This window comes from Patiria miniata, unplaced genomic scaffold, assembly GCF_015706575.1.
Source record: "Patiria miniata isolate m_02_andy unplaced genomic scaffold, ASM1570657v1 HiC_scaffold_2, whole genome shotgun sequence".
NCBI lineage: Eukaryota > Metazoa > Echinodermata > Asteroidea > Valvatida > Asterinidae > Patiria > Patiria miniata.
In genome coordinates, this window is record NW_024037058.1 from 6,140,346 (window position 1) to 6,161,808 (window position 21,463).

The window sequence follows — 21,463 nt, forward strand, 5'->3', positions numbered from 1 at the left end:
AGAAGGATAGTTTCAAATCTTCTTCTAAATTAACAAAAAGACTTCAATTCAGGTAAGATACTTGATGTTGTACCGTGGTTGTACCCATCTTACATGGCATTTGTCAAGAATCTTGGAATAATTGCCAGTACCGGTATGTGCAGCATTGGTCTTACAAGAGGGAGTAGTCAATGCTCAAATACAATACTCTTGACAAAAATGTCCCTGTTTAGTCTACTGGCTTGAGAGGACTTAACATATCCTTGATCCTTCATTTGAACCTCAAATAAAAGTTGAACAAAGAACTTGATAAGGTGGGGTTTGAACCTATAATCTGCAGAATACTGTAAAACACTCAACTGAGCTATTCCGGACCAGCCCTATGTTGGCGGTTCCCCAGTTTGAAATTGTCTTTGTTCAAGGGGCACTATAGACAGAAGCCGTGAATGTGTTTATGCCATGCAGCTGGGGATCGTGCCAAAGTCACGTTAGCACTGCTTTTTTGGTGTTTTTCTTATCTGTTTCTTCCCCTATAAATGCTTTATCGTGATTTTCCTCAATGCATTGTATTTTGGTTGTGGCTGACTAGATATAAATGTAAAATATTGTATTCAATGGAACCAAAAAAGGGGGAGGGCGGGCCATGCACCTCAGTCAGCCCGCGCTCCCTTAATGCAACACAAAATTGGGGGTGGGGGGGGGGGGAGATTAAAAACTACAATTAGCTTCCCCTCCAGAGAGTGGGACTGCCCAAAAGCCTCCCTGTACATTGGAGCTCATCATGTCAATGCTTTGAATTAATAAAATATAAGCCTAAGCAAAAAGCATTTCACATCATTTTTTTTCTAATACAGTAGTAACTAAGAGTAGCTCAATATATTTTTTGTTGTGGGGGGGGGGGGGGGGGTTTAAAGAGAGGGGCCGTCCAAGTGCCTCTCTGCACATTGGAGTTATGTCAATCAACTGAATTAATTACACATTACAATTCATCACCGTTTGCATGAAGAGCCACAGATGTCAAAAATTACAATTTTTTCGATTTTCATTTTTTTCACTAGTTTGTTTTAAAACATTGTACTTAACCAATGTGACATGTTTGTATAAGCAAAACATCATTAATTTCCAAGTTACATTAATGTTGCAAGGGGCAGAACTTAATAAATGCATTTTGCATTTTCATGAAGAGCCAAATTTTGGCCCCTTGAATGCGTACAAAACCTATTGCACTGATAGGTATAAAGATGGGTTAACTGAGACTTTCATTTTCACAAAGAGCCACACATCTTCACTAATTAATTTTCACTAATTAACAACTGTTTTACAAACTGAGTTCACATAAAAATTAAGCTTTCATAGAATCATATGTTGTATTTTGTGATTATCTCGAAAACACACTGTCTTGGCTCGATCTTCGTAAACATGGTGATGAATTGATACCCATGAACTGAGGAAACAAAACATGATGACATCGTTGGAGATGATTAATATAATCATTTTATAGATTAAAGTCAACCTTTGACACTTTTATTCATTCTTAGGTTCAACACAAAACTTGATTTTCAAGAAGTCAAGATGGCATCTAGTGTTACAGCTCAATCAGTGTTGGAGAAGACTAGTGTGGATCATCTGGAATGCTCCATCTGCACCAACCGTTTCAGGCAGCCCAAACTGCTGGACTGTTTGCATAGTTTTTGCCTGCAATGCCTCCACGATCTGAGACAGAGCCAACATTCTAGTGGTACTGGTACAAAGCTGACATGTCCTTTGTGCAGACGTGAAACCATGTTGAAAGGGTCTGGGATTGCTGATCTCCCTAATAACTTTGCCTTCAGTGCCATGGTGGAGGAAGTTACAATGCAGGAAAAGCTACTGGAAGGTCAAGGGTCAGACATCAAATGTCAAGCCTGTGATGAGGAGAATCAGGCTATTTCAAGATGCATGGACTGTGATCATTTCCTCTGCCAAGAATGTCAAAAGGCACATGGACGAATGAATTTGATGATGAAATCTCACAAAATCTACACACTGGCTCAACTTCGATCAGGAGAGATTGTCTACAAGAGTAAACTAAGAGAAGAAGTTCCCAAATGTGACGAGCATCCAGATCAGAATCTCAATGTCTACTGCAACTCATGTGAGCAAGTCTTATGCACAACATGCTCTGTACTTGATCATGAAAAACACTCACTCACTGGATTACCTGAGGCAGTAGAGAAATGTAAGAAGGAGGTCACAGAAATGGTCCAAAACAGTGAGAGGAGAAAAACAGAATTGAGCACCACCATAGAAGAGATGTTAAAATCTCGCAAGGATCTGGACACCATGTTTGCCAACACTCAAAAGAAAATCTCCAAAAAGGCTCAACAGGAGATTACAAAGCTCAAACAGGAGGTTGCAAAGATCAAAAAGGAAGAACAGAAATTGTTGAAAGAGACCAGCACGATTTATAAAGACAAACTCAAAGCTTTTGAAGCTGTTCAAGCAATCAACAGGAAAGAGGTGACACAGACAGAGCACAAGCTGGAGGAGGTCAAACAACTCATGAATCAAGCAAGTTGCTATGAGATTCTTGAACTTCAGCAGAAGCTCTTGCATAACCTCAGTGAATTGACAGGGAAACAGCCACAGCAAGTTCCTGACAAGTTGACCTTCATGGATTTTGAAGATGGTGACAGGTCACTTGGGAGACTCATTCTGGAGGAAGAGCCACAGGCTGCAGAAAAGCCAACGCCAAGACCTCCAAGATCATGTGTGAAGGAGAAATGGGAACTGAAGAGTGAAGCCATGAACATTGGAGTAACACATACATATATATCACATGTTGCAGCACTCTCTAACAATAAAATACTTGTACTATCTAAAAATTATTCTGGAAACAGTGGTGTACTATTAACAGCTTCAATTCCCAATAGTCACCAGGAACAATTGCCTATCCCACAAATCAATGGCCTCACTGATGATGTAAGGTGTATTGCAGTGAGGAAGGATGGCAAACTCCTTGCTCTAGATGGTCGAGTAGTTAAGGTCTTCAACAAGCAACATCAGCTCCTCCATCAGTTCACACCAGGTAGAGGGTCAGACAGCCAACCAACATGCCTTGCAGTGGATGACTGTAATCTGATAGCAGTGGGTTACAGAGACGAGGATGAGATATCTATACACAACCCAGATGGATCCCTCATCAGGAGACTGCCTGCTCAGATGATTGAGGATTATCTAACAATGCATAATCACCACCTCATCTACACAAATTGGCCTAAGGAAAGATTGGTATGTGTAGGCTTTTATGGTGCCAGTCTATCCTCAGTAGACATGACCAGGAACATGCAGGGGGGTTGCCCTACCGGTGTGTGCTGTGACAGTGATGACAGCATCTATGTTGCTGTGGGCAGATATCAAACAGGTGATATTCTGCATTACAGTCCTGATGGCAAGTACATTGGATGTGTGATCAAGGGATGTGGTTATCCACGTGGCATCACATTCACATCAAATGGTGATCTGGTAGTGGCTACAGGACAATCTGTACAGGTCTATCACCGAGTGTAGGGACAGAATAATTACACCAAGGGAATAGTTAGATAAAATTGTGTGCCCTAATCTTGGAAGACAGGGCAAATCATTGTACGTACATAATCTTGTTATAACCATCTTGTTAACCATAATCTTGTTATTATCATTCACACCCCAGGTTTTTATAACAAGTAAAAATGATGATCTTACTCTATCTAAGCAGTGGTGCACTGAAGGGACGGGGAAGGCCTCGGGAGCTTGAGCCCCAACAGCCCCCCAGAGGTTGTCATTTTTTTGGGGTGGGGGGAGGGGGCCTTATTTTTTTTTGTAGTCCTACGGTTTGACCTGTATGTGGCCTTTTTTAGAGTAGTATAATAGGGCTGCAATTGGCGCCACCAATGTAAAGATTGTCAGCCCCCCCCCAAAAAAACCCTCAATTTTGTTCTGCGGCCAAACACATTTGATAAAAAAAAAATGTGAGCTCCCCCCCCCCCAAAAAGCCAAATCCTGGGTGTGCCACTGTATCTAAGGGGTAGGAACTTGAAGCTAGTTTGATGCAACTAAAAGCTTGGCAACTTTTGCTATTATACATCCAAACTTTGATTTTATTACTTGAAACAGGTATATCTTTCAAAATTATTGAAACTGCAGATTTCTTTGATTTTTTTCAAAATACTCGTTAGGCCAAAAAAAAAAAGTCTCCGGTTTCTGGTATGCGCGCGCATGGCCGTAGCCATGCGCGTCGGCGAAATGAAAAAGTTTTTTTTTCAATGAAAGATGATGTCTCAAAACCGCCAAACTCACTGGTTTGACTGGAATTCTGCTGCTGCGCAATTTCAACGTGTTTTTAGGTGGGGTTATGATCGAGAATAAGCTTTATGTGGCCTCTCTGGACTCCCATATATTTGCACTAAGTTTAGTCGGGCACCATTTGCAGTCATCAGCCAACATTTGAAGCAAATCGAAGCAAAAAAGTCGGGTAAAAAAAAAAAAAAGCCGCGTCGCCGCACCACTTTTTGGACAAGCTCCATACCAGAAACCGGAGACTTTTTTTTTTTTTGGCCTTATCACTGGTTTTTGTACATCATTCTCACTATTTCTTTTGTACAGATGAAACAGGTCAAGCTCTTGTTGATTTGAATGCAAAAAAATTGTGCAACAAAGTATCCAATCAAAGCAAGCAGGGTTGAGTGGTGGAGATGAAAACCTGAAATGGTCAAAATGAAAACCTTTTAGTAGCAATTAACTTAAAATGTGTAAATACAATATTCAAGGACTCACTGGGAAGCAACCCAGTGTTTAAACTGATATCTTTGTATTCTTAGAGCTTGTCAACATCATTCTTTTGTTTGCTATCAAATTTCTACAAAAGAATAATCCTATTTTTTTTTAAATCTAGTCCAAGAAAATGATGCCACTATCTTATCCAGTGAGAATTTAAGTTAGTTGCCGAATTATTGATTTCATAAACAAGTGCTAGTGCACAATAAGCTCGGGCCGTCTTATATGAAAGTCTTGCATGAAATCTATCAGAATGATCCCTGCCAGAGCAGATATATACCTACAATCCCGGCCAAAATGGTTGGGACACTTGGAAATAACCTTAGGCTCCAAGGGTCACCCACTCCCTCGCTCCCTCGGTCAATGTTGTTCATTCCAGCAGATGGAGCACACACCGCACAATGAGAGACAACATTGAGCTAAGGCCGGGGAGTTGGGGGCCCAGCGAGTTTTGGCCAGGATGGTAGATTGATGGCAATTTGTAATAAATACAGCACATAATTATTTTGCCTTCATTTACAAACTTACCATCAACATCTTTCCAAATTGTTACAAACAATTTCTTTAAGTATTTAATTTGTTTTGTTTGCAATTTCATCAATGTAAAATTTGGTGGTTATATTTTGTAGGAAACCTAAAGGGAAAATACAACATTTGCAAACATCAAAAAACGAAATGATCAAATTACCACGAAATACCTTACTGAATTGTTTCAGTCCTTTAAAATCGTGGCTCCTGGTAGGCTGACATTTTTAAGAAAAACTGTATTTTTCCAATGCTGGTCGGCTGACCAGCATTGGAGAAAACTGGCTTTTTTTCAAAAACTTTTCTTAATTTTTCATATTTAGTTATTTTGACTTTTCTTTGCAATTGATCACACACCTGTGAAGGGGTACAAGCCTGCTAGACTGCTTCTCTGACCTTACAATTCCCCAAAGTGTATTAATTGCTTCGTTTCATCTTAAGTGGGGTCAGGGAACCAGACTACAAGAACATGATAGGTTTTCTTGGTTTTTCCAGTATCTACAAGCTCAAAACATGAAACAAGTCAGTTTAACAATATTTTATATAACATACTAATCCTCCAAATCCATTTATTTCTGAAAATTGCAGCAAAAGCAAATGTTGTACATTCCTTTAAGGGCTTATTTTTATAATTTTTTATTAATAAAAAAATTAAAAAAGTAAAAAAACTTTGTCAAATTTGGTATAAAGCAACAACTTAGAAGTGCCTTAGATTTAGCAATGTGCATCATAAGAAGTCAGTCATTATCTTATAATTTTATTCATATAATCTAAGTAACAACTGGGATCCAAGGATAATTGAATTTTGACATGTGGCTAGGCCGATCAACAGTATATCAGTCTCCATTTACAGGGAGAGAATACTCTAAAGCCTGATTATTGTGTAACGAGATGTATTTATAGTTGCTCTCATTTTACAGGAGATTGAAATAAAACAACCATCTCAATGATTTATGAGGTTTTAGTTAAGACATGCCAATCTGAATAATTTCACAACATAGGCCTACAGGTTATAAATCTTCTTAGCAGAAACAATTTTTCATTCAGAACTTTCAGAAGAGTTCACCATTTCAAACAGTGTGACAGACAATGGTCTTCATCAGTGCATATTGATTGTTTTTTAAGAAATAATCATTTTATCACCATATAAACTATAAGGTACTAGTCATTGATCAGATTTTCATGATGTGAAATAAAAATGATTTTGTCTTCACATTTTTTGTTATTTAGACTGACTAAATCATGTTTCCCCTTCATTCTTTGAGCAAACATTAATAAATCAAATATCCAAAAAAATGATATCTGAAATGTGTAATGCTGGCCTAGTCTATGACATCAATTAATGAATGGTTAAATTTGTAGAAATAGGGGTGAAAACATTTTTCATGATACAAATGTATAGGATTCGTTGGTGGCCATATGAACACAACTGGTGTAGTAAAATGATCAAAATACAATTTCAAATACTTATTTGTGAAGAGAATCACACCGGAGAAAAGCACTGTGGTCACTCGGCAACCATTTATTCGCTTGAAACAGTCCAACAAGCATGGTTTAACAATCACATGTACAATTTACCTGCTACCAGTTCTAATAAGACAGGTCCATGTAACTACCAGCATGGCTAAATAAATTCCCATAGTTACCACTTACATGCTAACGGTTATAACATTCCAATACTACGGCTATCCCTACACCTAGAAGCGCAATTGCTTCACCCAAGTCCCAAGGGACTATACGGCTATCCCTACACTAATTTAGAAGCTCAATCACTTCTCACAAGTCCCAATGGACTACGGATATCCGTCCAGTTAGAAGCGCAATCGCTTCTCCAAAAGTCCCAATGGACTACGGATATCCGTACATGCAGTTAGAAACGCAATCGCTTCTCACAAGTCCCAGGGGACTATAGATGTCCCTACATTTAGAAGCGCAGTCGCTTGTCGCAAAAATAAGCGCAATCGCTTCTCACACTTAGAAGCGCCATCGCTTTTCGCAAGCTGATAAACGCTGCGGATAAATCACTTATCCGCAGCACAAGAGCCCATGGAGGGAGATTGGCTGAGATCCATCATTCCAAGGATAATGGACGTGAGCCAGCACCCCCTGCGATAGTGGCTCGTCCGTTTGTGCTGACCCTTGGCCTACCACTCAAAATTTGACAAATGGACCATCTCACCTCTCTCTCCCTGGGCTCAAACCATCCGGCCCGCTACTCATACCGAACCGAACCCTTTCCCCGTCATCCAAAACATACTGTACACGTTCCCATTGAATTCAAAAATAACATTTAAACTCGGTAAAAAATTCCTTTCAATACCTATCTGAGATTACAGAGGGTCCATTGTTTCAAAGCAACAACCCTGCATTAGGAGATCGGGGTGGGAGGAGGGTCATTGACTGTATCAAGCGAAAACCAAACCGAAACTGAGCGGTCTTTGTGCCAGTGCTCTGGCATTGCGCGCGCTCTGGCAACTTGAGCAATGAACTCCTCAGGCCGCCTGACAACCGATGCAGACCAGACATCCACTAGCTGACTCCCAGCGCGCACTCAAGTTACTTCGCCCACTCTACACTCAATGTGTGACCGCGGTGTGACCTTTCACAAAGGGGCCTGCGCTCGATGAGAGCGCAAGCCGTGTTGTGAAGAGAATCACACCGGAGAAAAGCACTGTGGTCACTCGGCAACCATTTATTCGCTTGAAACAGTCCAACAAGCATGGTTTAACAATCACATGTACAATTTACCTGCTACCAGTTCTAATAAGACAGGTCCATGTAACTACCAGCATGGCTAAATAAATTCCCATAGTTACCACTTACATGCTAACGGTTATAACATTCCAATACTACGGCTATCCCTACACCTAGAAGCGCAATTGCTTCACCCAAGTCCCAAGGGACTATACGGCTATCCCTACACTAATTTAGAAGCGCAATCACTTCTCACAAGTCCCAATGGACTACGGATATCCGTCCAGTTAGAAGCGCAATCGCTTCTCCAAAAGTCCCAATGGACTACGGATATCCGTACATGCAGTTAGAAACGCAATCGCTTCTCACAAGTCCCAGGGGACTATAGATGTCCCTACATTTAGAAGCGCAGTCGCTTGTCGCAAAAATAAGCGCAATCGCTTCTCACACTTAGAAGCGCCATCGCTTTTCGCAAGCTGATAAACGCTGCGGATAAATCACTTATCCGCAGCACAAGAGCCCATGGAGGGAGATTGGCTGAGATCCATCATTCCAAGGATAATGGACGTGAGCCAGCACCCCCTGCGATAGTGGCTCGTCCGTTTGTGCTGACCCTTGGCCTACCACTCAAAATTTGACAAATGGACCATCTCACCTCTCTCTCCCTGGACTCAAACCATCCAAACACCCATACCTCCATTATTTTTTTTTTTTTTTTTTTTGTGGCCTGGTGAACCAGTTGTGGCCGACTGGTAATTTACTGGAGGCTATACGAAAACCTTAAGACATGTGATCAACTAAATACCGTTCTCCACTAAATCCTTGGATAAACCCAAAATCTAGTAAATTAATAATATACACATTACCCAATAATTTGGATCGTGCTGGTGTCTGATTTCGCACCACGGGTCCTTATATGTTACAGCCTACTGTGGATAATTATTAACACAAACTTTGCTTTATCTAATTTGCCAACTTGACAATGTCACGTGTCTGGGATTAATTAAACCTTCGCATCATTGAATATCCACATCAGTTTTCCAGCCTTTCTCTTCCCGCTCACGTAACTCTCGGGTAGCCAATCGAGATATCGTCGCCGGCTACGAAAACTCAAAACTCGTTGAGAAAAATGAGAACCTATTTTTGGCCCCAAGCTTGCTATCTCATGCCAACCTGAAGATTGGATTCCCATTTACCGACTGCATTACGAGGTTACTTTTCCTATGACCCTTTTTTTGTCTAATTTAAATGGGTGTCCACTCAGTGGCGCAAGCCAACGTGAAGTGCAGTTCACGCCAGAACCAGAACGCCTATACAATCGTAAATCCGGGAAAAAAAAACAACTATACTGATAAGTCATCGAAGGCGCTCAACCGCATGATATGTGATTATAGCCAGGAGTTGATCGGGTTGTGTTTTATGAAATTCCTTGTCCACTTCACAATTACGACATGAGCGGATACCGAATATTGTATAACAACCAATACCCCTAATGCCTGAACGGCAACGTACCACTTGTTTTTAATCAACCTGGTTCAGCAATGCCTCCTGATTGACTTCGAATACAATTTTGTTATAATTTGGTTTGCCATCAAATCCTGAACGACTGTTCCGAATAATTCATTAATCAGTCAAATGATCGACAGCAAGTGTAACCGTAATACCTGCTCGATTGATGGCGTAACAAGCCTGGGTTTACCCAATAAGTCGGGATTGACTACAACTTGAACCTGGTTTACCACTAAGTCACGATCGACTGCAAATGCAATTATGTGTTACACCTCTTGTGAGTAATACCATTTCCGCATGATCAACTACCATGTTTTGTCGCCAATCGGCTGGTTTGCCAATTAATCACCATTCAGTAGCAAAATAAGTATAATCCCTTCACTAGTCATATGCCCTACTACACTACGACTTGTCTCTAACCAGCCTGGTATCCATAAATGATCGACTACAAGCAGTAATGCAATCAACCTGGTGTGCGTTTACAACGTGAGTATGTGACTCCATTGAAGACAACACTTAATTAAACCATAAACGACCGTGTTTGTAACCCGCACATTATGACTTGTACTCCCCTTAAAGGGAATATACAACATTTGCAAACATCGAAAAATAAAACTACCAAGTTTTTACAAAATAGCTTACTGGGATGTTGGTAAATGACAGTCTAAAGCATCCTGTTAAATTATGGCACCAGGTGTGAAATCATTTTCAAGAAAATTGTATTTTTGTATACATTTCCAACGGTGGTCGGCCGACCACCGTCAGGACCGTTGGAAAAACCTAACTATTTTTCAACTACTGCTCCAAAATTACCTTTTATCAGTCTAAATTGTGTTTGCTATTTGTTACATGTTCATTAACGGGTGCAGAGCAGCTAGACTGGTTCCCTTACCTTACAATTTTCTGGCATCTATAAATTGATCCATTTTGTCTTTAGTGGAGTCAGGGAACCATACTACTTGAACATTTTTGTTTGTCTTGGTTTTTCCAGCATTTTCGAACACAAAATTTCAAACATATCAGTGTAACAATATTTGATCTAATATACTAACCCCTCAAATAGTTAATTTCTGAAAATTACAGCAAAAGCCAATGATGTACATTCCCTTTAAGTTAAGTGTACTGCAGGCACCCATTCACAAGTATGGTTCATATGATAACGTGTTTCGGGAGCAACCCACAATACTGTTAATAACATGTGGCATATACTCGTATGATGCCGCTACTATATACATTGACAATCTGGTGAATATCTGTGACTGTATGCCCGTAATGAACGTGTGCGGTAATAGTCTTAAGTATTTAGTTCCATATCGCCCCTATATACCTCTTAAGCTACTACATGTATCTCAGTCAACGAACTTCGACCGGGCGGCTCACCGCCATGCTTGGGCTTCATACAATATTGGATGCGAACACCATTCCTGCATTTACAATAATCGTAAGGCTTCAACATAATACTAGCCGGTTCAACTGCCCGTCCTGTGATGTGTAAGTGTGCGTGTGGGTGATCTTGCTTTAGCACACGTTAGCCTTGAAACAAAATAAGTTACCCCCATGGACACCCCGTTGTCCCTACATTCAACAACCACTCGATACTCCGTATAGAGTGTTACAAACCGCTGAATTACGGAATAACAATTGCCTGTTTTGGTTTGTTCAATGTCCCCTTCACCGTGCCCCAAATTTGCCGGTGCTGAAGGGTACCGGACGTGTTTGGGCTAAAACAGTTTATGTAATAGTCTGTCGCATGGGCTGCACAAGTCCGTAAGCCCCTTTAAGAGTTCGACTTGAGGAGGGTTTGTTGCGCGGCGTGCAACCAATCAAACCGTGATGAAAAATGTCCGACTCCTCCGTAGACATGTCCGGTTAAGCCCCGGGGCTTTTTTGGCAGGGGCTGTCCGTCAATCGCCCGCAACATTCGAAAACCACCGTGTATGTGGCGATTGGGCAACGACACAATACTGTCCGCACAAAATATGTCCGACAATCTGACGGCAACGCTTTGCCTCGACTCCCCACAGCCTGGTCTGCAAGTTCTGTGTAAAGTGCTGGTGACACGCCCACCACTCTTTCCAAAGCAAGGAATCTGCAGACTGCACTAGTGGTTCCCAGGTCACCGATCCTGTGGCCGCCCCCGCCGACCTTAACTCATCGGGATGAGGCTGCCAGGCGCTTGCCATATCCTCGGGGTGCACCCTGTATGTGGATCAAAAACAGAGCTTTTGTGAGGGACCTAGTAACCATTACGGCAATTCCCATCTTGTCACAGATTAACCTTAATAACCCATCGTTGACTATGACCCACAATATGGCCGGTTGCAGTGCCCTACTCACTTTAATACTCTGTTCCATTAATTTGCTTAGGCAGCACCTTGACTGACACGTGAGTGGCGCCAAAATGTGCACACGCTAATGACAACTGCTCGTATGTAGGGCCTATGTATTGATTCATTTATTTATTTATCTATTTATGTACTTATGTAGTTAATCTTCCGCGACCGTGGAGGCACCCACCAAAGGGAAGGGGCCGGGGGCTCCCGCGTGCCTGTTTCCATCTGAAACTACTAGCCAGGAACTGGGCAAAGTGACACGTATTCGTGTTTGGTGGCGCCCCTCCCGCCTCCCTATAGCCTACGCCATTGGCACCATGGCCTTTGCAATTATGGGAGCAATAAAATTGGCAACAATAGTTTTATCAAATAATTCTTCTGCTACCTTTTGAGGCAGTCCTCAAAGAACTGCACGCGAAAGCTTTCGGCATCCCTGTTGGGGACATTTTTTTTCTTCTTTTATTTACTAATTAATTAATTTATTTATTTTTAAATGTGCCCCTCTTGAGCTCTCTCCCCACACACATAATGTCCTGTTTTCCCTGACAAAACCATGTTGATGGTGTTGAGGCGGCATCAATGGGCAGACATTGTGCTATTTACGCGTTTTATTTCTGCATACGTCCCTATCAGACTATGCTCCCAACCGTTTGCTCAATGGTACCTAGTGAGAAACGGTTGCTCTCTGTGGCTTGCAGCCCCAAGCTACAACACCCCAGCCCGCCTGCAGCAACTATCCGACAACCAAATCCAATTTGTTGCTGGCAGTTTTTGCTTAGGTACTATCTTAGTAAAGTGTTAATGTTATGGAACCTGGCATTTAGTTGTGTCCATCTAACTCCCTCTCATTCTCAAACTTGCCATGCTCTACAATTTTTCACTTCTCATCGTCGTTGATAAAGTGTAACTTTTGGTGACGTTATGTCATGTATGTCTCATACATTGGTATGCGGCATTCAAGTTGTGTTGAAACCTACGCCTTTCTCTATAGGGATACCCGTAGTTTGTCTGCCCTACCCATAGAGGAAGGATTTCTTCCTCCATGCCTACACTTACAACTTACGACTACGAGCGCTCACAACATGGCCTAATAAAATCCCCACAATCCCCTACATCTTAACGTCTGCTCTACGTTATTCTGATTGTGGTAAGATTTGCAATCCTTGATTCTACCTGGAATTTCGACAAGACACTAACGGGGGAACCAGCAAGTACTAAGCAAAGCTGCATGCAAAACGCTCCCTAGCTCCACTAAAAGGAGGGTAGGTCTGAACCTGTTGCTTATTAATTGGAGTGTGCGCTAATTCTAGGACACTCGGAAACTCACGAACATGCCCAGTCAACTCGGCCCAACACCCATTGTTATCTGAGCTTCAGGTATTACACAGTGGTAAAGGAATCTGCTCACCCGGTATGCATGAGAAGACACTCCACGGACTTCAGGACATGTGGCCCTCCGCCGGTTGTCAAAGTAACGCCGTGGTCCGGTCACGCCCGATTCCGGTGGAACGGTGAGCACGCCGTTTGTCTCAGGTTCCCGTGCTCGGCCGGGGAGGGGAAAGCACACTACACTGCTAAAGGCAGACTCGATGTCGTGATGTCCGAGTCCAGTACCTTGACCCACTCCGGAGTTTGGCCGGTCCGTCCGGCCAACAACTCTCTGTCGGCGTTGCTAGCCCATGCTCGCTCGTCTAGCCCCTACGCAATATCGTTCCAGACCGGATCATCATCATGTCAAGCTTTCGGAATCGTCGCCTCGGCCAAAACGTTTCGATACGTCTGGGACTCCACCACCTCCCAGTTGGGCGGTCGCCTAAGCGATTAAACGGGGCGATCTGCGTTTTTATCGAACTACCTCAAGTCGGGCAACTTCTCGTTCCATGTTATTGCTGTTGTCATTCCGATTACAGTTAAAGAGTAGCAATTAAATAAGTCGATTTTCTGAACACTAAAATCCTGAAGCACATAGCGTGAACGAGAGCCCCGACAATCATTGACTGTATCAAGCGAAAACCAAACCGAAACTGAGCGGTCTTTGTGCCAGTGCTCTGGCATTGCGCGCGCTCTGGCAACTTGAGCAATGAACTCCTCAGGCCGCCTGACAACCGATGCAGACCAGACATCCACTAGCTGACTCCCAGCGCGCACTCAAGTTACTTCGCCCACTCTACACTCAATGTGTGACCGCGGTGTGACCTTTCACAAAGGGGCCTGCGCTCGATGAGAGCGCAAGCCGTGTTCTGTTGATTCTCATAGGATGTACAAGAAGTGCAGTGCATAATAATCAGCCAAATCAAAAACAATAACTGTGTTTTTAAATCATGTTATTCAAGTCAGGTGGCATATGGTAGGTAATATCTGCTGATATTTTACTCCTTTTCTGGACATTCCTAAGGCCTACTGTTTTGAAAAATGCATATTTTCAGTATGAAATGCTGGATCACCAGAATTAAATCTCAATGAATGAATGTCAATGTGGAGTCAGAAAACCCTTGATTGACACAATCTCTGAAAAATGCCCAACAGTGCTACAAATGAATAAGCACTTTCTGAGCAAGTCTGCCGGGCAACTTAATTTGAGGCAAAATGACATGTGATACAATGGCATTTCAGCAAAGATCACAAGTCTGTTATTTTACCAATCAGCATCTGCAACTTTCTAAAGATACAGCAGCGTAACTAGGCTTATAAACTTGTGGGACGGGGGGCACCTGGGGGTTCACCAATTTTTTGAGGGGGGAACTGAAGCTAACATATAAATATATTGTGGTGTGCAATTCAATATTCCAAAGAGGGGTGGGGGCACCCAGGGGAGCATGGAACTCCACTGTGTGGGGGGGGGGGGGGGGGGGGGGCACGCACGTGCCCCATGAAATGTACAATATGGAATTCTAACATCATAATGATCAAGTTTCACAGCCCCTTTCATATTTACAACTGACATTAGTTACAGATATAACAAAGCAATATAAACTTGTGGGACGGGGGGCACCTGGGGGTTCACCAATTTTTTGAGGGGGCAACTGAAGCTAACATATAAATATATTGTGGTGTGCAATTCAATATTCCAAAGATATTTTTTACTTTTATGTCCCCCTTTTTTGGGTGGTGGCGAAATACAATGGAAAAAAATAGATTAAACAAAATATATTTTATTCAATAGGAATTTAAAGAAAAAAATTCTCCATTTGTTTTTCAACCCAAGTGAGCTGTAGATTGCTGTAGGAACAAAACTAAATTAACACTAAAACATTATTTTCAGGCTGAAATTTGAAAATCACCAGGGCTGCTTACTGCACGAATAGCATTTGTCTTCTGATTCTATTTTTGTGGGGCACCGGAGTCATGGAAACACTGACTGATATTGATACACAGGAAACCTGCACCGGATGTGTGATTAAAAGTATCCGGTACATGACATGTATACACGGAAGTGGGAATTTACGCCCTGTGTGCAATGATAGTTCAACATTCATGTTCATGTACAGTGTATTGCATTCACATCAAACTGTGTAAACTACAGATACTGCAACATCTTCCAGAAGGATAAGTTTGAATTTCTTTCTAAAACTAACTTCAATTCAGGTAAGTGTATGTATTTTATGTTGTTCGTGTATTTAATGACATTTGTTAAGAATCATGGAATAATATGCCAGTTTGTGCAGCATTGATCTTACCAAAGAGAGAGTCAATGCTCGAATGCATAATACTCTTAGATTTGCACAAAAACTTCCCTGTTCAGTCTACCTTGAGATGACTAAAATATCCTTGATCCTAAATTTGAATCTGAATCTGAAATGAAAGTTTATAAGTTGAACAAAGAACTTTAAGTGGGGGTTGAACCTATGACCTGCAGATTACCATACTGACACTCTTCTAACTGAGCTATCGCGGACCAGCCCTATGTTGGCTGTTCCCCAATATGAAATTGTCTTTGTTCAACGGGCAAGCCATGAATGTGTTTATGAATGCAGCCAGGGTTCACGCCTGAAGTCAGGATGCTAGCAATATTAGCAATGCTGCAAACCAAGATAACTCAGAGAGGATACGGCTTTTTGTTTCAAACTTTCAGATAATCTAAACATTTGGGAAACTGTGCAGGTACATTGAAATAAATTTAAATTCTTAACAGTTTAAACCAGTGTGGTAATCATAGTACTGTTTTGTGCAAATTAACCAAACTGCAAATAAGAATACTGAGGAAAACACATTCTACACCATTGTCAATTAATTTAGAAGAGAAACTACTATTTTTCCATTGTTGTTTTCCAAAACATACTTTACAAACAAAAAAGATCAATTTTGACAAAATTTACTGAATCCTTGTGTTGGGAGAGAAAGAGGGTTAAAGGGAAAATACAACATTTGCAAACATCAAAAAATAAAACTACCAAATCATTTTGAAATACCTTGCTGGACTGTTAGTGAATGACAGTGTAAAGCATCCTGCAAAAGCGGTATTTTTGTATCAATTTCCAACGCTGATCGGCCGATCAGCATTGGAAAAAACTGGCTTTTTTTTTCAAATACTGGCCCCAGTTGACCATCGCACTTGTTTGCAACCAATTACACAGCTATGAACGGGTACAAGCCAGCTAGACTGGTTCCCTAACCTTACAATTCCCCAATATATGTAAACTGCTCTGTTTCTTCTTCAATGGAGTCAGGGAACCAGACTACAGGAAAATTATTGTTTTTCTTGGTTTTTATAGCATTTTCGAACCCAAAACCTCAAAAAAGTCAGTGTAACTATATTTGCTATATATTTCCAACCCCCCAATTCCATCCATTTCTGAAAATTACAGCAAAAGCAAATGATGTTTATTCCCTTTAAAAGAAACAAAAATTATTAACGCTTATTCTTGTGGTTGTGGACTTGTGGTAAAAATGAAGGCTAACTAAATAAATTTTTAAAGTTGTAATCCTTTTCTGATTTGGCAAAATAAATTGAGGGTCAAATCATTTAAATTAACTGATTCCACTTAATTACAAAGTGTTAAATGTTGATAACACATTCAAACACCCCTAAATGTACTTCATCAGCATGGACTCAACTTACATTATGTAGGTTTGCATAATCATTTTTACCCAAAATCATTGTTTTCATTGAAAGTCAAGATCCAAGTTTAAAAGTTTTTCTTCAAAGTTTGAATTTTAAAGACAGCACACTCACGTTTGCTTAGACTATTCATTGATATGTTTACAGTAATATTTTGAATCAACAATATTAAAGTCCTAATTGATAGTCTTATTCCTAACGTTTCTCCATAACACTTTTAGATTGAGATTTACATCATCCCTTTTAAAGGTGCAAGGCCTGATTTCTGTTTTCCAACTTGTATGAAGGATCATCAATCAAACACTATAAGTTACACAAGGATCAGTGCTGCGGGTTTTTATGAAATCAGCAAGCCCATGCAGAGCTGTACTAATATTTTTTTTTGTAAGTGTCTTCAGTATTAACGTACCATTGAACTGATGGAGATTACATGTAGATGAAATCAAGTTAATTTTATTTAATCACTGATTCAATAAAAAAATGAAAATCAAAAGCATTTACCAATTTATTGAGTTTTGTGGATGTTGGGTATAATAAGTGATGGGTGTAAAGGTGCAAGGGGCGATTTAGACACATTTTTAGACATACCAACAATTTGAAAGTTCAAAATATAAAATAAAAATCTGATTCAAATTAACAAAATATGATTTAATTTTAAACCAAATAAATCTGATTTTTTTTTTTTTTTAAATCAAAAAAATAAATAAAAATCGCCAACCCTGGTCTTAACTTTTGTTGTTGCTAACAGCAATATATTTCCCAGGATTGGTATTTTATACATAGGTATGCTTGTTAATTGTTTTCTTTGTACTTGATAGCATTCAAGGAAAGCCACCAGATAGTGATGAAGTTCGTTTTTGGCAATCCTTCAGGGGTGTTATCAATATTTTGCTGGGTCTTTTGGTTTTGTTTAGTCTGCGTTACACTGGCCTGTTACCTAAAGTGTTTGTATTGTATTGTATTGTGTGTCTGTCTGTGTTCTTACCTTAGAAATGGCAAATAAAATGAAATGAAATACATATTACCCTTAATATACATGCACTGAATTGTGTTTTGGTAAATGGTTGAAACAAATGTTGAATTGAATTGAATGACCACCAAAAGGGGGAGGGCCATGCATCCCACTCTGACCCCGCCCCCTTACCCAACAGGTAAGGAGGTACTGTTAAGAACTAAGTGTCCCCTTCAGAAAGTGGGGCCACCCAATGCACTCTGGATTTATATGTACTGAATATATAAAATAGTGGGCTACAATTGATACCCAAGAACTGAGGAAACAAAACATGTTGACAATGTGGGAGTGGATCATTTCATATTGAAGTCAACTTTTGATACTTTTATCCATTCATATAGGTTCAACAAAAAACGTGTCTCATCAAGTGGTCAAGATGGCATCTAATGTCACAGCTCAATCAGTGTTGCAGAAGATTAGTGTGGATCATCTAGAATGCTCCATCTGCACCAACCATTTCAGGCAGCCCAAACTGCTGGACTGTTTGCATAGTTTTTGTCTGCAATGCCTCCACGGTCTGAGACAGAGCCAAGATCCTAGTGGTACCGGTACAAAGCTGCAATGTCCTCTATGCAGACGTGAAACCATGTTGAAAGGGTCTGGGGTTGCTGATCTCCCTAATAACTTTGCATTCAGTGCCCTGGTGGAGGAAGTTACAATGCAGAAAAAGCTACTGGAAGGTCAAGGGTCAGACATCAAATGTCAAGCCTGTGATGAGGAAAATCAGGCAATTTCAAGATGCATGGATTGTGATCATTTCCTCTGTCAAGAATGTCAAAAGGCTCATGGACGTATGACTGTCATGAAAACTCATAAAATCTATACAATGGCTCAACTTCGTTCAGGAGAGATTGTCTACAAGAGTAAACTTAGAGAAGAAGTTCCCAAATGTGGCGAGCATCCAGATCAGAATCTGAATGTCTACTGCAACTTATGTGAGCAAATCATATGCATAACTTGCTCTGTACTTGATCATGCAAAACACTCACTCATTGGATTAACTGAGGCTGCAGAGAAATGTAAGAAGAAGGTCACAGAAATGGTTCAAAAAAGTGAGAGCAGAAAAACAGAATTGAGCACAACCATAGAAGAGACCTCAAAATCTCAAAAAGAGCTGGACACCATGTTTGCCAACACTCAAAACAAAATCTCCAAAAAGGCTCAACAAGAGATTACAAAGTTCAAGCAGGAGATTGCAAAGATCCAAAAGGAAGAACAGAAATTGTTGAAAGAAACAGACATGATTTATAAAGACAAACTCAAAGCTCTTGAAGCTGCTCAAGCAACCAACAGCAAAGAGGTGTCACAGACAGAGCACAAGCTGGAGGAGGTCAAACAACTCATGAATCAAGCAAGTTGCTACGAGATTCTTGAACTTCAGCAGAAACTCTTGCATAACCTTAGTGAATTGACAGGGAAACAGCCACAGCAAGTTCCTGACAACTTTAACTTCATGGACTTTGAAGAAGGTGAGAGGTCACTTGGGAGACTCATTCTGGAGGAGCCACGGGCTGCAGAAAAGCTAAAGCTAAGACCTGCAAGATCATGTGTGAAGGAGAAATGGGAACTGAAGACTGAAGTCAAGAACTTTGAATTACCAAATGCATTTATAACACATGTTGAAGCACTCTCCAACAATAAAGTAATGGCACTCTCTATTAAATCAAACATATTATTCCATAAAACCAATATGTCACCTACCATACATCCAATCATCACAGTCTCACTGCCGGGAAGTCAACATGAGAGAACTCCAATTCCACAAAGGCTGCAAATCAATGGCCTCACCAATGTAATGTGTATTGCAGTGAGCAAGGATGACAAGCTCCTTGCTCTAGATGGTCCAGTAGTCAAGGTCTTCAACAAGCAACATCAGCTCCTCCATCAGTTCACACCAGGTAGAGGGTCAGACAGCCAACCAACATGCCTTGCAGTGGATGACAGCAATCTGATAGCAGTGGCTTACAAAGGCAAGAATGAGATATCTCTACACAACCCAGATGGATCCCTCATCAGGAGACTGCCTGCTCCTAGGATTGCAAATTGTCTGACAATGTACAATCAGTGCCTTATCTACTCATGCTACCCAACATGGTTCAACAAAATGTTGTTATGTGTAGACTACTATGGTGCCAGTGTATTCTCAGTAGACATGACCAGTATGCAGAGGGGTTTGTTCCCTAGTGGTGTGTGCTGTGACAGTGATGGCAGCATCTATGTTGCTGTGTGCGGACATCCAACAGGTGACATTCTGCATTACAGTCCTGATGGCAAGTACATTGGATGTGTCATCAAGGGATGTGGTTCTCCACGTGGCATCACATTCACATCAGATGGTGATCTGGTAGTGGCTGCAGGACAGTCTGTAAAGGTCTATCACCGAGTGTAAGGACAGATTAATTAAACTGGGGCTATCCAGTGTATCCACCAACCACTTGCATCAGACATTGAATATTGTTAATTATCACTGAAAAGAACCTTAGAGTTCATCTCTCGAATAAGACATTCAACAATACTCTATGTTTGGTTTATTTCTAAGGTATTTGCTCTCCGTACGTGTTGACTCTCATACCTCAACCACTTCCCCTTTAAAAAATCTTGGACTTCAACACCCACTCTACTTGCTACTTCCTATAAAATCACAGATCTGGGGGCCCAATAATGACAGCAAAGAAATGACCCTTCACATTGTTTGCAAATAGGGCAGATTGCACATTTTAAAATTATTAAAAAACGAGAGGGAAAATATTACCACGAGAGGCAATTCAATTTTTTCGGATTCATCTCAGCAAATGCAAAGTCAATGCATGATGTGTTTTAAAAGTATAAGATATAACCCTGCTCCTTTGTGAAATGTAAAGATTTCCTTGGATTTTGTTATTCAATATTTCCAATTATGGGGAAAATTGTTGAGTTAAAAAAAACACAACTTAGTTTCAAATGAGAAAGATTTTGCACCTCCGTGTACATGAGACAAAAGTAAATACTCAAAAGCAACTGAAGGAAATATGTGATTTTGAACTAAAGTGATAGTTTCAAAGTAAATCATATGCAATCCCTTGGTTGTCTCTTTTACAGTGCTTTCCGAGTGCATCATCAAACTAATATTAGTTTTATTACATTTACAACCAAGTTGAAAATGAAAACCTTGTGCATTCTACTGCAATGATACATGGATGTTTGCAAATGTGGTTGGTATGATGGATGTACATTTGTAAATTGAAATATTTTTTTCTGCCTTTCTCATATGTGATTGTTTACATACTACAATAGAAGATGCATTTAGAACATTCTTTGAATTTGGGGTCCAGTTTTTCCTGTCCCTATACGTCTGGCATCAACAATTTTGCAATAGCAGATGCACTCCTTAATGTGTGTACTCTTTCTCCAAGAATGCTTCTGTGAATCAAATGACCTACCCAACAAATAATAATTAGTTTGAAGTCATTTGAAATGCCACTTGAATGGCAAATGATAAATTTCGGAGGTTACAGGGACAGGAAAAATGTCCGACTTTGGACCCTTAAAGGGAATATACATCATTTGCTTTTGCTGTAA

The 21,463-nt window shown here is 40.7% G+C and overlaps 2 protein-coding genes across 2 annotated transcripts; both read left to right on the top strand.

The window, feature by feature from the left end:
* The first annotated feature begins 2,631 nt into the window (after window positions 1-2,631).
* LOC119726883 lies at window positions 2,632-3,704 on the top strand. Its single transcript, XM_038198737.1, has one exon. The coding sequence runs from the start codon at window positions 2,632-2,634 to the stop codon at window positions 3,526-3,528; it is 897 nt and encodes a 298-aa protein (XP_038054665.1). The 3' UTR covers window positions 3,529-3,704.
* A 14,157-nt stretch (window positions 3,705-17,861) lies between these two features.
* LOC119726816 (E3 ubiquitin-protein ligase TRIM71-like) lies at window positions 17,862-20,346 on the top strand. The gene has a single exon (XM_038198676.1). It carries the CDS (start codon window positions 18,282-18,284, stop codon window positions 20,292-20,294), a length of 2,013 nt encoding a protein of 670 aa, XP_038054604.1. The 5' UTR covers window positions 17,862-18,281; the 3' UTR covers window positions 20,295-20,346.
* Window positions 20,347-21,463: the final 1,117 nt, after the last annotated feature.

Excerpts from the sequence above, each read along its gene's own strand:
- LOC119726816 (XM_038198676.1), top strand. The coding sequence starts at position 18,282 with ATGGCATCTAATGTCACAGCTCAATCAGTGTTGCAGAAGATTAGTGTG.
- LOC119726883 (XM_038198737.1), top strand. The coding sequence starts at position 2,632 with ATGGATTTTGAAGATGGTGACAGGTCACTTGGGAGACTCATTCTGGAG.